The sequence below is a fragment of the Coloeus monedula genome (assembly GCF_965178545.1).
Source record: "Coloeus monedula genome assembly, chromosome: 16".
NCBI classification, from domain to species: domain Eukaryota; kingdom Metazoa; phylum Chordata; class Aves; order Passeriformes; family Corvidae; genus Coloeus; species Coloeus monedula.
Genome location: NC_138796.1, coordinates 15,690,528 through 15,707,485, shown reverse-complemented (window position 1 = coordinate 15,707,485; position 16,958 = coordinate 15,690,528). Strand labels below are relative to the sequence as shown.

General features: G+C 50.7%; 1 protein-coding gene across 1 annotated transcript in view; it reads right to left on the bottom strand.

Moving 5' to 3' along the window:
* Window positions 1-6,705: 6,705 nt before the first annotated feature.
* The window catches only part of PIGQ (phosphatidylinositol glycan anchor biosynthesis class Q), a 34,563-nt gene continuing 24,310 nt past the window's right edge, over window positions 6,706-16,958 (bottom strand). The window contains exons 9-11 of the mRNA XM_082291804.1: window positions 16,123-16,237; window positions 12,025-12,086; window positions 6,706-7,709 (exon numbers count right to left, since the gene is read on the bottom strand). Coding sequence (XP_082147930.1) covers window positions 7,557-7,709; window positions 12,025-12,086; window positions 16,123-16,237 — 330 coding nt within the window. The 3' untranslated portion in view covers window positions 6,706-7,556. The remainder of the gene's footprint in view (window positions 7,710-12,024; window positions 12,087-16,122; window positions 16,238-16,958) is intronic.

The following is a 16,958-nucleotide window of genomic DNA, read 5'->3' as shown; positions in this document are numbered from 1 at the left end:
ACTCAGATGTTATCCAGGAAGGCCGGGCACCCAGGTGTGAGCTGGGCATCCAGGTGGGAGGGGCACGTAGATGGGGGGCCATCCAGATGTGTGGGGCATCCAAGAAGAGGCGGCACCCAGGATTTGGGGGCGTCCAGATGTGAGACGTGTCCAGGTGGGTGGGTGTGTGGAAAGGAGGGAGGGAATATAGGTGTCCTCCACGAGGAGGGGTAATCCAGATGTGGGGTGAGAGTCCAGGAAGAGGGGCACCCACGATTTGGGGGCATCCCGGTGGGTGAGCGTCCATTTTACGGGGGGCATCCAGGTGCAGGTTCTGGGGGTGGGAGGTGTGTGCACCCCATTGTCGGTGGCGCAGGGGACACCGCGGCCATGGTGACATCCAGCATGTCCCCAGGGAAGGGGGATGGCCGCGGGGCTGTGGATGCCAGGCCGAGCCTGTAGCCAGGAAGGGCTGCCATACCCACTCCGGGACGTTGTCCACTGGAATCCCTTGGCATTGGTCTGACATCCCTGAGGAGCCACTCCCAAAACCAGTCCCAGGGGATTCCCAATGGGAAGGTGTGGAGGATGCTCTCACTGCTGTCATTGCTGACAAATCCCTGTGCTGAACAAAGCATCCTGTTAATCTCTCCAGAGCTGGGCATTTCACCTTCGCTGTTGCCAGCCTGGCTGCTTCCAATGGATCCCATTTAAATGACCCATGTTCCCCAGCCCAGTGAGCACCACAGATGCTCCTCAACCCCAGCTCCTGGTGGCCGCTCTTGCCAGAGAGCCCTGGGAAGGACTGAAGAGCATGGCAGGGTCACTCATGGATGGAGAGGGAGAGGGGATGGATTGAGGAGCGATGTTTTTATACAATCACAGAATGGTTTGTGTTGGAAGGGACTTCACAGACCATCCAGTGCCACCCCTGTCACGGCAGGGACACCTTCCACTGGCCCAGGCTGCTCCAAGCCCCAATGTCCAGCCTGACCTTGGACACTGCCAGGGATCCAGGGGCAGCCACAGCTGCTCTGGGCACCCTGTGCCAGGGCCTGCCCACCCTCCCAGGGAACAATTCCTTCCCAATATCCCATCCAGCCCTGCCCTCTGGCACTGGGAAGCCATTCCCTGTGTCCTGTCCCTCCATCCCTTGTCCCCAGTCCCTCTGCAGCTCTCCTGGAGCCCCTTTAGGCCCTGCAAGGGGCTCTGAGGTGTCCCTGGAGCCTTCTCTTGTCCAGGTGAGCACCCCCAGCTCTCCCAGCCTGGCTCCAGAGCAGAGGGGCTCCAGCCCTTGGAGCATCCCTGTGGCTTCCCTGGACTTGCTCCAGAGTCCTTCCCTCCACCCTCACAGGGAAGGGGGAGGTGGCAGAGCTCTGGGGTGGGGGGACTGCCCCCTCTTCGGTAGTCTCAGTCTGGCTCCCTCTCCTCTCCCACAGCCTGAGGGCTCATGGGCTGCCCTGGAGCCATATGCTGTGAATCCCTTTGGGAAGGCCTGTTCTGGTGAGGGGTTTGTGTCCCATGGGATCCTCACCCTCAGCTGCTCAGTTTGGCTTCTCCACTGGCAGGGGCCAAACAGAGCCCCCTCTGTGCCCTCTCCCACCTCTCCAACAGCCCAGTGAGAGCACAGATGGAGGAAACAAAAGAGCAGCTAAAGCAGACCCAAAGAGCAGCTAAAGCAAACTCAAAGAGCAGATGTCCTCCTGCAGCCACTGCCACTCCTGGCCACTGCATTCCCAGGGTAAAGGGGCTTGGAGGGTAAAGCCTGTGGAGAAACACCCACCCCAGGGCACAGCCTGGTGAGTGGTGAGTAGGGGAAGGGGAGAGGGGAAACCTGTGGATCTCCAGGAGGAGAGAAAAGCCTAATTCCTTTCCTACAGTCCATTGGATCCAAAGCAGTGGAGGTGGACAGGAGGAGGATGGGCAGGAATCTCCTCTATTTTATATCTCTTAGCCTCTGGGTCTGAGTCCTGCTGCCCCACAGGGCCAGCCAAAGCCCTGTTTATGGCTCACTCATTCAAGGGATTTCTCTTGTCTTTGGTGGGATGGTGGGAACCAAACAGCGCCCAGACTGGTGGGAACTGTGGCAAGAGGTGGGAGGCAGAGTGAGAGGGGCAATCCTGGCAGAGGCTCCTGGCAGAGGGGTGACCTTGGCAGGGGCTTGCTGCAGTGTGGGGACTTTGTCACAGCCATGCACTCAGCTGGGAGAGGGGAAAGGAGAAAGGAATGGAATTCAAGGGAGTGACTGCTCTGGTGTGAGGAGGGAAGGAATGGCTGCAAGGACCTGTCATTCCCAGGCCCAGCTTGGGCTCCTGCTTGGATTGTGCTGTGCTGCAGAGGACTGTCCCCCGTCCTGCCCCCTCACACTGAACACACCACATGGGCAGGCCCATGGGGAACCAAGGAACCCCTCTCTGAAACACAGAAACACCCAGAGCTGGAGGAGCATCACCTCAACCATCTCCCAGGCTTGAGGTGGCATTCATTGGATCCTCCTTGCACAAGCTTTGTGGTTTGGCCTTGGCAGAACAATTACAGCTGGACAAGTGCCGAAATACCCCCGTGTGTGAGAGAAGAGGCTGAGGAACCACCCAGCCAGGCCCTGGGATGGGGATGAACAGCCTGCCTGGATCAGCTGAGCCTCCAGCAGCTGCCCTGCCCTGTCCCCGTGCTGCTGACAGCCACACTGTGCTCAGCAGCAAGTCAGACTAAAGGAAGGGCTGGATTTTTCTCCCAACATTTTTATTCTGGTGTAATCAAAATCCATTTAAGTTCTGATTAAAAGGTTGAATTAACCAATCAAACCTATCAGTAGAACAAAGCTTTCCATCCCTAAACTCACACACAAGCACTGATATGTGCAGCATCCCTCATCCCTGCTGCCACTGGCACTGCTGGCACTGCCACTACCCTCCTGGCACTGCCATTGCTCTGCCCAGCACTCCTGCCTGGAGAACTGGAGCTGTCATGAGCCCGAAGCCAGTCTGATTCCTGATCCAGGGCTTGTTCCTAGACTGGTGCACGAGACTGGTCTGTGTTTCACATCACCAGGCTGTGTTTCACATCAGGGCTGCAGTGGGAAGGAAGTCACCTTCAGCTGGGGTTAGTGGTGACATTTAAAGCAAACACTGTGTCGCTGCTGCAGGAGCACTTTGCTCCTGCTGAACGCCTGCTGGTTCACGTGAGGGAAGGAGAAATGCACAGCAGGTTTGAACTTCCTCGCCAAACTTCACTCACACACTTTTAATGAAACTCTCAATGAGTCACTGCTCTTTTATAATACTTTACTTAAAACCAGAAAACCCTGTGAGGAGGATTGGTTACAAGAGCTGTGAAGTTCTCACAAACTTCCCCAGTGCCAGATGTTAAATAACACAGTGGATGGGAGAGAAGCTGCAGCCTCTCCCTGCCCCGAGCTGGCCCTGGGTTCTGCAGCTTCCCCCAAACACCTGCACTGCTCCCAGCCCCAGCACCTGCCTGGGAACACAGGGGGTATGTTCTGTCACCTGCAGCACTCATCAGTGCAGGAACACTCCTCATATTCAGCTTGCTGAGATGGTAAACGCGGAGTCTGAGCATTCCTGGTTTGAAGTCCAGGTGTGGATAAGGACTGGAGCCAAAGGTGACAGACTGGCAGCAACTCCTAATGCAAACTGGTGAGCCAGAGGCAAAGGCGGTGGGCACTCTGCTCTCATCCAGGAAGGCAGATCAGCTGCCCACGTGAGGCCTGGATTGCTCTGAACGTGTTTATCCTGCACCCAAAACTCCCGATGCAGCTGCAAAGCCCTGTGGCCTCCTGTCACATGGAGGATCAGCTGAGATCCAGCCCCATCCCCTGTGAGTGCACAGCACACTCACCCTGCAGAGCCCCAGGGCTCCACGCGTGCAGACCCTGCAGACCTGGACACTGCCAGCTTTGGGGTTCTGCTGCCCAAGCTCCCAGAGCTCCCACTGTGAGCTCAGCACAGGCAGGAATGAGGCTGGAGGGAAAGTGCTCTCTGCTACCAAGTCCAGAGAAGGACCAAGGAGCAGGTCAGGGACCTGAGTCAATGCACAGGCACCCCCCTAAGCAAGGCTTCAGCCCCCAAAAGGCAAAGGAGGTGCTGAACAGTCCCTGAGGAGGGGGAACAGGAGCAGAGATGACACAGGACTGCTAATGCTCACAATCACTGAGGAGATCTGAGTTACCGTGTCGCCGAGTTCTGCACTACACAGGGACAAGGGGCATTAACTGAAACACATCAAACCCTGCCTGAGAGCAAGGGACACCTTCTCACTGTGGGGGTGACCAAGCACAGGCACAGGTTGTCCAGGGAGGTGTTGGAGTTGCCACCCTTGGAGACATCCCAAAGCCATCTGGACACGGTCCTGGGCAACCAGCTCTGGGTGGCCCTGAGGGAGCAGGGCCTGGACCAGACAATCCCAACCCCCACCAGTTTCCCGTGATGGTGTAACCAGCAGGTCTAAGCATAAAGGGTAAATCACTGAGGGTTAGAGCTAAGCAAGAAGATGGTGTTGGAGCAGCAGGAAAAGGCAGCAGAGGGCAGAAGGAAAAGCAGCTTGTTCTCTGCAGGATGAAATGCAGATTTCCCTGCCTTACACTACTGAAAGTCAACATATGGGTTGTACATTCATGCAAGAGTCTTTGTGTGGGCCTGAGCAGGGCACAGTCCAGCTGCAGCATCAGGGAAAACTCCCAAACCCATAACCAGAGCCTTCAGTGCAGTGTAATTACTGAGGTTTCCTTTCAGCATCGTCACATGCTGTCCTAGTTTGGGGAAGAAAGTATTTCTCCAAGGCAGAATTTCTCTCTAGGATAGAGTTTTTCACACAGTTTCCTTCACAATCCCTCTGCCTAAGTAAAGAGGGGGTTTGTGGCAGCACTGGGAACCAAAAGGTGGGAGAAATAATAATAAGGAAATGCAGTATTAAAAAAAGTCTGTAAGATTAGAGTCTTTGACTGATGGCTGGCAAAGCCTGCGTGCTGCCTGCTATAAGGGGTGCATGGTAGGAATGGGAGATCTGGAATCTTTAACTACTTCTCATCCAAGGGCTGCTCTGGATAGTATAAATCTGAGGATAAATCAGAGCCAGAGCCTCACCAGCAGCCTCTTCCCTGAGGAAATGCCAGCGCTGGGCCAGTCTGTGCTCCCATGGACGATGATGCTGATTCTAACTTCTAATTAGAGAGATGACATAAGGTCAAGTGTTCTTGAGCAGGATGTCTGCTGTGTTGTTGTAATGTCTCTGCACAGAGTCGGAAAAGGGTGGGGGAAGACTCTTCCACAGCAGGGACTGGAAAGGAAGAGGAGAGCCATGGCAAACCTCCAGCAGAAGAACTCAGATACCATCACGGGCAAGGAGAACGCCCAGTGTGAGGAGCAGAGGCAGCTCAGGCACCAGCTCTGGGTGACACAGGAGAACTGCACCTACAAGGAGCTGCCACTGCCCAGCTGGGCTGCTCAAGGTTCCCTGGTGCAGAAGACTCAGGATGTCAGCTTTGAGGAGGAGCTTGATATTTCCCCACCCCAGAGTCAGTATCAGCCTTCAGTAACAAACCCAACACTGGAACATCTAAAACATCCATCAGGCTCCCAATAGCAAGGTCACAGTTGCTGGTTTTCATGGCTCTGTGCTATCTCTGGGGCTTTCAGGGCATTTGATCCCAAAGGACCATGATTAGGACCATCATGAACTATCTGGTCTCACAGAAAGATTTTAAAAGTCAGGATATTAAAAACATTATTTTCACAAGACCAAAAATACAAAGTTTCTCACAGCAGTCAGCAAACTGAACTGTGCAGGCATGGGAGGAACCAGGGGATATAATTTACGAGCTCCAGTGGAAAGATGAGAGGGAGTTAAAGTGTAAACCTGCTCTGCTCAGTGCCAGGTGAGGATGGGGCTCATGACTCTGACTTCAGCTGAAGTGAAAATGTTATTTACACCATTCATCCACCAAATGCATCAGGGGTTAGCTTGCAGTTATTCCCACCTGGAGTGCAGAGAATTACTCAGGCAGAACAATAATTCCAAGACAAGAAGATGCTGCACAGGAGTTTTAAGCACGGATCATCAAAGAACAAGATCTCTCCAGTTTCTGGCAGGGATGTCCCAGCCAGAGCCTGCGGTGGCAGATGGTGAGGGGGGTTTGCCACACTGGCTTTCTCCAGTGATGTGCCCTGGCTCAAGGTGACAGGGCATCATGTAGTGCCCCTGTAGTCCTGCCTCCCTCACATGTCCCTAAGAAACCTCGAAGGCCTTGGAGCTTTGCCTGCTAAGGAGTGTCTGGACCCTGCACCTGCCTGCAGAGCTTCCTTTTCTCCTGCTCAGGCTATGCCTGGAGAGGCAGTGACTGCACCACGAGGGGCTTTCAGCAGCTCCAGACAACCCAAATACATCTGGCCAGGGATATCTTACAGCAGGGGGGCCATAACCCTTCTGTGACAGCTGCCAGCACATGGATGAGACACAGGGCTGGGGTAGGAAACTCTTACCCTGCCCCTGGCAGTGCTGGCTGAAGGCTCCTAAAGCCCCAGGACACCTTGCCTTGCCAACACCCACTGCAATGCAGGGGCAGCCACCCAGAGAAGGGCTGGGCACTGCAGCCACAGCACCTTCTCCTCTTCCTCCTCCATCCTTGGCTCCTTGGCCAGCCAGGGATAAAGGAGCAGGATGCAGCACAGTCCTCACCTGCCAGTGCAAAAAGCAGGGTACAGTGACACTGGCTCCTTGCTTGAGCTGGGGCAGAGGAACAAGCAGAGCTGGAGGAAGTGTATTTTGGGTAAGGACTCTATTTAAATTACACACAACCACAGCATGCCCAGTGGGACATCACCCTCCAGTGCACAGGCACCCTTTCCAAGAGAGAGAATAGGAGACACACCAAAATGAGACCAGGACATGGAAAGCCAAGCAGTGCTGCTCTTTGAAAACATATCCAAAGCAGAAAACTCCCCTAAGAGAAATCCCAGAATCATGATCCAACAGTCTGTGCTTCTGGGCCTCCAGCCTCACTCTTTCAACCCCTTCTCTGGTGCTGCAGTGGGGGTGACTGCAAGCCCTCCTAAAAAGAAATTAATAAATATCCCATGAATTCAGACACCCAGCTGTTCAGTTTTCAGTGTAGGACTCCATGAGCTGATTCTCCACATGGTTTTGGTCAGCTGGCTTGAAGGCTGAAGCACAAAAGGTCCAAAACACCCTCTGGCTGAATGCACCACAGCATTGTGGCTCTGCTATGGCCCTGTGAGCTGATGTGGAAGGAGAAATTCATCACCAAACCATTTGGGAGCTGATTCCTCCATGATGCTGAGCGCTGGTTTCATGAGGCACTGACGGGTTTAACCTTTTGCTTCCAAAATAATCATTAGCATAATATACAAACACAGTGTAGGGGAAGAGAAAGTTGAAAAATAATGTTTAAAAATACTTGCCTTTAAAAATTCAGCCCTTCCTATGTTACCAAAATCTATTTAAAGGGATGGTGCAGTTGCTGGCTCTGAGAAGCCTTTGGTCCCAAAGCATCAGGAGTCAGTATGTTTTTCAGGTCAAGTTCTCAAGCTCTTCCACTGTCTTTAGTTCTGCTTCTCTCCTTTGTGTTTCCAAGGGTAGATGAGCTCTCCAAGGAACAGTTTCTTGCAGAGAGATGCCCAGGAGTCCCTGGGGTAGCAGCTGTAGGTGGGCAGTCTGTATGTCTGGACCACACCTCCATAGGAGAGGGGGTTGATCTGTGTGGAGAAAGAGGGATAGCAGCAAGAGAAACATCAGTCCTGCTCCTCACACACATCAGAATCCCTCCCTGGCTTGCTAAGGCTGTTTGTCCTTCTCCAACATCCCCCAACATCAACAAATTGAGCTTGGCAAGGGGTGTTACCAGAATCACTCCCAAGCAGAGGAGCAGACAAGCACCGGCGTGAGAGCTGGGGGAATGAGAGGGGCGTGTGTTACACACCAGAGTGGAGGGGACAGTGGCTGGAGAGACAGCAACAGAATCACAGAGTCATGGAATTTTTTAGTTTGGAAAAGACCTTTAAGATCATTGAGTCCAACCCTTCACCCAGCACTGCCAAAGCCACCACTAACCCATGTCCCTAAATGCCACATCCACACTGCTTTTGAACTTCTCCAGGGATGGTGACTCCACCAGTGCCCTGGGCAGCTGTGCTAGCGTCTCACCACCCTTCCAGTGAAGAAATGTTTCCTAATATCTAATTTAAACCTACATCTAATACTGCACTGGGGATGCACTGGGACTCCAGGAACCCCTCTGGAATAGACCAGTTTAGCTGTACCTGTTATGAGCCCTCAGCCCACAGCTGTGCATTAAGTTAAACCTGGTATCACCCGAAACCACCCAGTGGAACCAAGTCCCAGCATGACAGGATCACACCACAGAGCTCCTCATCACCATTTTCAATTAAGTCTCCTTGGCTGAGTTCATCTCTTTTAATTTGACTTCAATCACCACCCCAAGCCTGTACCTACAGAAGTTCTGCCTATGGTCCCCAGTTGCTGCATTGACCTTTTGAAGACAGGGATGTGAACAGACACATTAACTGTACAAGGGGTGACAGAGGCACATTAGACCTTGGGAATGCTCATCCCAGTGAAGCACTCAGGGCAGGGAGACAGGTGAAGTCCACAGGACGGACCCAGTGTGGCCAAGATCTGATGCATGAAAAGGATGCACAGCACAGTCTCCAAAAGAGCAAAAAGATTGCACAGAAATGGTGGGGCTCAGAGCACAGACCACAAGAGATGCCAAGGGCTGGGGACTTACAGAGGCAGGGAAAGCTTGGCCAGTGGAGAGGAATGAAAGGACATCCTTCTCTAGAAAAAGGGTTCAGCTCTGCTGGAACCAACCAAGCAGCTCTGGGAAAGGAGACAGTAATTCACAGCACAGAATCCAGCCACAAAAGGAAAGAGAGACAGCAAAACCCATGCACAGAGTCACTACTTGGTCAAAGCTGAATATTTCTTTTGTCCACTAAAAAGCATCTGGGTTTCTGGGAGTTTGCCTGTGCCACCAGCTTGCTTCAGCTGCCTGGAGCTCATGGAGTGGTGAGGGATGAACTCCCAGTGCCTACAGAGATGGAGCTCTTGGAAAGGGGGTTGAGCTAATAGTTCATTAGAATTAATCCTGGAAACCTTTGTCAAATTAGTTTCAAAGTACAAGATTGCTCAAGCAGAAGGGGGAAATGCCTGTACACAGAAGCATCCATAGGAAGTTTAGGAAAAAGGCCGGGGCAGCTGCTTGCAGGGAAAATTATAAGGAAAGAGTAAACAGGGAAAAAAAAAAAAAGGCCAAAGAAACCTGTCCCCAGAACTAGCAGCCATAAAACCCGAGTAACTGTTTCTGCCCATTTCCTCAGCTGTAGGCAAAGCAGAGTGTTTTAAGTGCAAACATGCTGGGGGAGGAGGACAGGAACTGCTGCTCTACAAGGGAGAGCCACAGTGAGTGTTCCTTTGACTATCAGCTGTGTGGGCTGGAAGGTCTGGACACAACATTTGTGGTTGAGAAGCATCCCTGGGCAGAGTGGTGATACCCAGGGGTAACACTGGCCCTGCAGTAACCAGGGCTTTTTACACCCACAGCAATTCATGTCCCTGCCTCTCCTGGTACAAATGGAAGTAAACAGGCAAAACTCATTTATAAGTGAAAGGGCAATATTTGTTCCCCTTATGAAAGTTCTGTAAAGCTATAACAAACCCTGCTTAGAATATCCATCCTAATGGAGCTGTTCCCTTTTCCCTTCCTCTGTTGTTCAACCCTTTCCAAAGCAATTGCTGGGCAAGATGAGACTTTCAGCAGAAGGTACATGAATGGATCAAACTCATTGTGTCCTAGAATCCCAGAATCTCAGACTGTTTGGGTTGGAAGGGACCTTAAAGCCCATCTCATTCCACCCCTGCCATGGGCAGGGACACCTTCCACTAGCCCAGCTTGCTCCAAGTCCCGTCCAGCCTGGCCTTGGACACTTCCAGGGATCCAGGAGCAGCCACAGCTGCTCTGGGCACCCTGTGCCAGGGCCTCCCCACCTTCAAAGGGAAGAATTTTTTCCTAATATCTACTCCAGACCTGCCCTCCTTCAGCTTAAAGCCACTTTTCTCCCTGGGCTATCGGTTCAATTGAGCCACACTGCCAGAAATATTTCTTCTTGTGCACCAAAAGAAATTATTTTAAACACTAATGAAAACACTGACCTATGTAAGACTTCCTGAAGAATCTTAAGCAGCATTTGGAATGGAAATATCATCCCCCATCCTCTGCCCCCCTCCAAGGTCTGGACTTTGCATTCCAGAGACGCTATCTTAAAAATCAAAAATAATCCCTTGGCTGAACCAGGAGTTGGTTGGGAATGCTCAAAGCCAGCATTATTGATTTCTAATCCATTCCCAGTGCCCCACAGGACAGCTCAGACTATCCCCTACAGCTTCAGTTATTTTGGGCGTAGCTCCATGCATGCAGCCTTGCTTCCATCAGGCACTGCTCCAAGAGGGTTCTGCACAGAGAGGGGGCAAAGCCACCGTGGAATCTCCAGAAAGGCACATCACCACGTACAATAAATAAGAATTTTAGCATTTCACTTAAAAATAGGTTTTTCAGATTGCCCTCTCCAAAGGCCTATCAGAAATTGGGATATTCAGCAGGATTTCTGACACAAGCCCATTTTTCATTTCCACCAGCACAAAGAGAGCAAAAAATGCCTTTTCTGACCATCTGCTCATTATTATTTGAACAGAAGGCTGGGACAGACATCTACTGCAGCACTTCCACCTCTTGAGGTGATGACTTGTGCTGTATTCCAGATAGAAAATGGATCTTCCTGCAGTGGTCCAAGGAAAATTCATCACAGTCATATGACTCACTGCCTCTGCTCTTTTAAGTCATGGTCTTTTCCCTTTGAAGACTCCATCCACCTCATCTCTCACACACACTGATGTGAAAGCCTCTGCACAGCAGCTCCTGTGCCTCACCTCTGGTGTTTGGTTTCCTTTTTCTGGACTCTCCTGGCCACGGAGGATGGCAGATTTTGGTTCTTACACCACTATCCTACTGAAAGGCAGAGCTGGGAAGACAGCTTGCTTAGAGAATGCTAGTTTTGCCCTAGAAGACATCTGTTGCAGGGATTCCCTCTGGAATTGCTAGTAGCTGGTTTGCTGGTTCCCTGCTAGCCTGACCTTTGCTGAAATAGGGTGGGACTGGTGATGGAAAAAGCAAAAGGGCTGGGAAGCTGCAGTTCAATCCTTCCCACACACTCCCCCAGTGTCCAAGTGCTTTTATAAGTGCTATACACTACTGGCAGCCTCTCCTCTTAGGATACAGAGAGCAAGAAAAGCCACCCCGGGATATGGCTGTGTTCCTGCTGGGTCAGGAGATGGAAATTTCACTCCTGAAAGTGTAAGGAGAACTTCCCTGCTGCCAACACCTCATTTCTTCTCAGAAGATAATTTCCTTTAGTATCTTTGATGCCAGAGTGTGGGAATGGAGGGGGGGTTGCAAAAGCACAGGAAAGCTTTGCCCATACCCCTCACCAGGGCAACTCAGGAGAAAAGCAGGAGGCTCTTTCCTCTCTCACTTGCCCAGGCTCTTGTCCTGCTGGTGTCAAGGGGCAGCCAAGGCTTTCCACCACCTCTGGAGGGGAAGAGCTTTTCCTGCTGCTTCACTTTGGATGGTTTAACTGCCTTCTTTTGCTTCTCCCAGTGTTCAGCAATTGTCACATTAAGCTGCCCAGAGCCAGGAGGTGATAATGGCATGAGATCTTAACCCCAGAAGTGACACTGCTCTGTTTCTCCTACCTCCCCTTCTTCTACATTTCACTTCCCACCATCCAGGCACTCCATTTTCTCCAAACACAGGACTCAAGCAGGGCATCAAAAAGCACAGAAAGCAGCAGCCACATAGCAACATGGAATTATTTCCCTTGTTTCAGCATTTTACAGCTGATAATTTTGAAGTGGAGCCTTTCAGTGGGAGCAGAATGGATGGACTGGGGTCACTCTGGGGGGAAGGAATTGTCACGGACTGCTCAGGGGCCTCACCTGCATAAGGAGCCGCAGAGGTTTGCCATCCTGCTGCTCAAGGACTCTGAACTTCACTCCAGCTGCAAAGACACAAAACAAGAAAACCAAACCCATGGTGGCATTGTTGGGGTGTCCTGGGCAGGGCCAGGAGCTGGACTCGATGATCCTTGTGGTCTTTTCCCACTCAGGATATTCCATGGTTCAATGCCTGGAGCACAGACCATGCATTTGCTGCCCAGTGCTGTTGGCTGAGCACCGATTCCCTAGAAATTGTCTTCAGCCTTTCTGGATTTGGGAACGTTCCCCATTTTCAACAGGAATCATGGATTGTCTCTACAATGCTTTAAGCCTGGTGACAGAGCTCCATTAAAAGCAACCTCCTCCTCTCACCTCCAGCTTGAAAACCCAGTCCTAGAGCGAGCCTAGGAATCAGCCAGCCAGACCTGATGATGACAGAGGGACTGGAGAAACCTTCCACTTTTCCCAAACTTCCATGAGAATGGGAACTCCATTTTAGGAGCAGGCACCATTAATTCATGCTCATGTGGACAGAGCACATGTACAAATCTGTCCCTCTTTCAGCCTCAGGGAGGGAAGTGGCTGACCTGGAGGCATTAAAACATTTCAAAGCAATCCCTGCCCATTGATCCCAGCATCCACATGTTTTTAACAGGCTGACCCCATCAAACCTGCCACTTTCCTATTTCCTCTTGGATCTGCCTCATTGCCAATACTGTAAAGACAAATAGGAAAGATTTTGGATTCCACGGGTGACACAGTGCACACAAAGATTTAATACAATGTTTCAAAGGTAACAGTTTGGACCAGAGAGGCATTTTTCTTTCAAAGATGTCAAATTACTCCACAGAAATAAAACCACCAATCCATCTCTGCAAACCTGTTCCAGCCAAGCATGTCCTGTTATTGCTTCCTGCAGGTAAGAAGATGAGAAAAGACTAAGGCACAGATCAAACAGTGACAGGAGCACAAATAGAAATAAAACTCTTCACTGTGTAAGTGCCATTGCTGCAGTATCTCTGTGACTCTTGCACACTGAAAAACCAAAATGTTTTCTCTTTTTGCTCAAGCTTTGAATTAATTAAAATGATACAGTTCCCTCCTGGGACAGAATGCTTTTCTCTAGCACACAGCTCTGGTTTAAACTCTCTCCCCAAATCATAAAGCTTTTTCTGTCCAGGACAGGAGGGATTTAGCTGCATCTTGCTGGATTATATTGAAAGAGGGGCTTCCCCAGTGGCTTGAAATAGATGTTTGAGTACCCCGGGCCTCAACAAGCAAATGGGCTGGATGACCAAAGTGCTCAATGTGATTCCCAGAGCTTTGGCTATGAGGAGTGTCTAAGCCATTCCAGGAACTACTTTTCTGGCAGACTTTGTCAGAGAGAGACAGAAACAAGCAGGCTCTGAAGGTTCAGATATGTGGTCGAGCACTCTGGAGTCTTATCCCAGGAACAGTCCATCCTCCCAGCAAATGCTGGTTCTGTAGGTCCTGGCCACACACCTCCCTTCTACAGCCAACAATTTCTTAATTAGATTATTTAATTGCTCAAGAGTCTCAAACTTCTAAGAAAATACAAGCGTAAAAAGGCTATAAATTCATTTTAGAATGAGCTGCAGACTACTGCAGAGCTCAGAACTCTGAGCAGTTCCCTTCTCACAGGAAGAGCAGGAAGGCTCAGGCTCCTGCAGATCACTCCAGCACAGAAGAACCCTGAACTATTCCGTGATTTCCAGCCAACTCCAGAGCTCAGGGGTCTGCTTTTCCTGTAAAAAGGAATCGTCAGTGGCACAGGAGAGGTCAGGACATGAACTCATTTGCTTTGTTTCACATGACAGCACACTCAAGCGAGGGCACTGCTGGTTTGGACTCCAGCAATCATGGCAGGCCCTACAGAACCACAACAAAACCTGTGCCAACGTTTCCACTGTGAAAACTGGGAAACCAAAGTACAGGAAAAACGAGCTGGCCTGTTCACAATCAAACAATGCTGGTGACCTGTGTGTGGGCAGAGTCTGAGAGCCCTGAAGCCTCTGCTGTGCCTTTCTTCATGCTGTGAATCCACATCCCAACCAAGGTGGTACCCCTTGAGCTGACATTGGGTGCACAGAACTCTTGCACACAGGACATCTGCTGTGATGTGGGTAAAAAAGGCTTTTTAAAGTCATAAATATTTCACTTTGGATGTGTGGAAAGAAAAAATGCATTTAGTTTCTGGTGTGTGGATGGATCATCCACCTACCCCTGGCCTGGGCTTCATCAGTGGAGTATTTCGTTAATTCAGACACTTGTCAAACAACTTGGAGGCCAGATGCCACAACTGAACTGAGCTGAACTCAACCCCCTTCCTACCAGCAAAAACTATCCATTCATGTTGGCAGAACCATCTTGATGGTGCCTGTAAGATCAGCTGCCCTAACACCTGCCAGAGGATGTCTTATCCAAGTTCTGAGCCCGACAAGGGAGGCAGCACCTCAGCAGTGAGGACACCATGTGATGTGTACTCTCTGAAGTCCTTTGAATTGGATTCAACTGCTCCATCTGTTCCTGTTGCCACGCCACAGTTTTGTGCTGGGGCAGGAACACAGGCTGCAGAAATGCTCAGAGATGCCTCCTCATCTCACAGGCACCAGGGCACTGCAGTGCCAGTTAAGGCACTCAGCTGAGAGGACAATCCCCTGCTTGGGTGGGGGCTCGTTTCCTGCAGCAGAGACCTGGCTGAACAAGAATGAGGAGAAGTAACCTGTGGCCTTACATAACCTAAAGGAAATTGTGGTCTTACACCTCTCAGTGGCACCAAGATTTCCTCCTGCCCTACATCCTGCACATTACTGGGTCAGTTTTCTTCAGCAGCATCTCCTGCTCCCCAGAGACAGCCCTGAAGGCTTTAAGATGTTTCTGCCAGGAAATTCATAGGAACCTGCTCAAGGCTCCCATGGAAAAGCAACAGAGTTGGTAACACAGCTCAGCTCTACCTTCCCAAAACTGAGCCTGGCAGTGTTCCAGCAGACAAAGCTGCTGAGGTTGCCTCAAGCTTCCTCTGTCTTTGATGACTGGCCTTGGTTTACTGATGATCAAGCTCTTTCTTCTATGCTAAATTCCTGCTGCATGCTCTTTAAAAGGATGGGAGATAATAATTTAGATGTGCTTGACTGTACCTAGATTAACCATAGCTGTGGACAGTCAAAGGCATTCCAAAATGAGTCCTTACTCTGGTGCCAGCCATGGTTTATGGTTACCCAAAATGGAAAAACAATGTCTGGCTTCCAAATGGTGACAGATTAGTCTCAAAAACAGAATGATTATCTGAACTCTGCCCAGAGCTTTGAAATTAACCCAAACACCTCAGGTCAGGGCTTCAGTCAGTCAAAGTCAGCATAGAACTGAAAGAGCTCCATTGATTTGCAACCACTGTAGATCCAGCCATTTGGAACAGCTGCTACTCCAAGTATTTTTGTGATTTGGCTTGTTTCAGAGCCCAAACACCCAAGGTTATGAGCCTGTTTCACAGAATCATGGAATATCCTGGTTTGGAAGGGACACACAAGAATCCTCCAGCCCAACCCCTGGCCCTGCACAGACACCCCAACAACCCCACCCTGGGCATCCCTGGCAGCGCTGTCCAAACGCTCCTGGAGCTCTGGCAGCCTCGGGGCCGTGCCCATTCCCTGGGGAGCCTGGGCAGTGCCCAGCACCCTCTGGGGGAAGAACCTTTCCCTGATATCCCTGGATATAAAACCTCCCCTGACACAGCTCCATGCCACGTTTGGCTCGCAGAAGTTTTACCCGACCTGGTAGTCAGAACTGGAATAAAAGATGAGCTCGTTTATATGGGGCTTGTTTGGATGTCACTTTTAGTGGCCAAGGGCTTTGCAAAGGTGCTCCTAATTCTGCTTCAGGTTCAGATTTCTTTCCATTGACATCCTCATCCTGCTCCTTGCAGGAACTGGTTCACAGTAGGGACACCTGCACGACTTGAGCCTTGGGTTCTTTCCTACCCCCACTGCATCTTCAATTCAGGAGTGACCCAGTGCACCAAAATCAAGCACATAATGCAAAATACTTGAAGTGCTGCAGGGGCAGAGCTAAGGGACTCACCTGCGAGCCTGTAGGATCTGCAGAGGCGAAGGATGAGGGAATAAAGAGGCAGGGAATCAATCAGGTCCACCAGCAAGCGTATGAGGCCCTGCACAATCACCACCAGCAACCGGAGCTACAGAAACCAGTTTAAGAGAAAATCTCAGCAAACAGGAGATGAAACAGCTGTAAATTCCTGAGCTGAGCTGGGATCTGACACTGCTGTGTGCTAAGCTAACGCCTCCCAAAGCAGGTGTGATGTCTGGAAGTGCTGAGCATCCAGACCCTGCGTGAGGGTCCTCAGCAATCTCGGTTGAAGGGGATAACTGGAATGAAGCTCCCAGAGTTGGGGATGCTGTGACCAGCAAGGACACGAGAACTATTCCACTTTCAACAGCCACAGTTGAAAAGGAAGCCCAAATTCTCCCATTTTGAGTCAACTCCATCACTATGTACCAGTGAATGTAAATTTCCCTCTCTCCAACAGTGAGCTGCAGCAGCTCATTTCTGCCTGAAGAAACCCCACGTAGAGCCTAAGCAAGAGCAGAGCAGGCAGAAATGAGCTTCCTGCTCTGTGTTTTCTGTCCTTGACTAAAGCACCTCCTTTTGTCACACTGCAGTTATTTTCTGCTGCCAAGCTCATCTGAAAAGAGAGGGCTCAAAAAAGCTGCTGAAAGCATGTGATGGCCACTGTCTGTGGAAAATTTGGCTCTGGGCAGACCACAGAGAGGACTGGTCATATTGGGGGGAAAAAAAGAAAAATAAAGAAGTTCCAGCCTCTGAGGAAAGCTTGGCTGAAAACATTTAATACAGCAAGTTAATTCCCTGAAAAAAAAGTTCTGGATCAGACTAGAGGG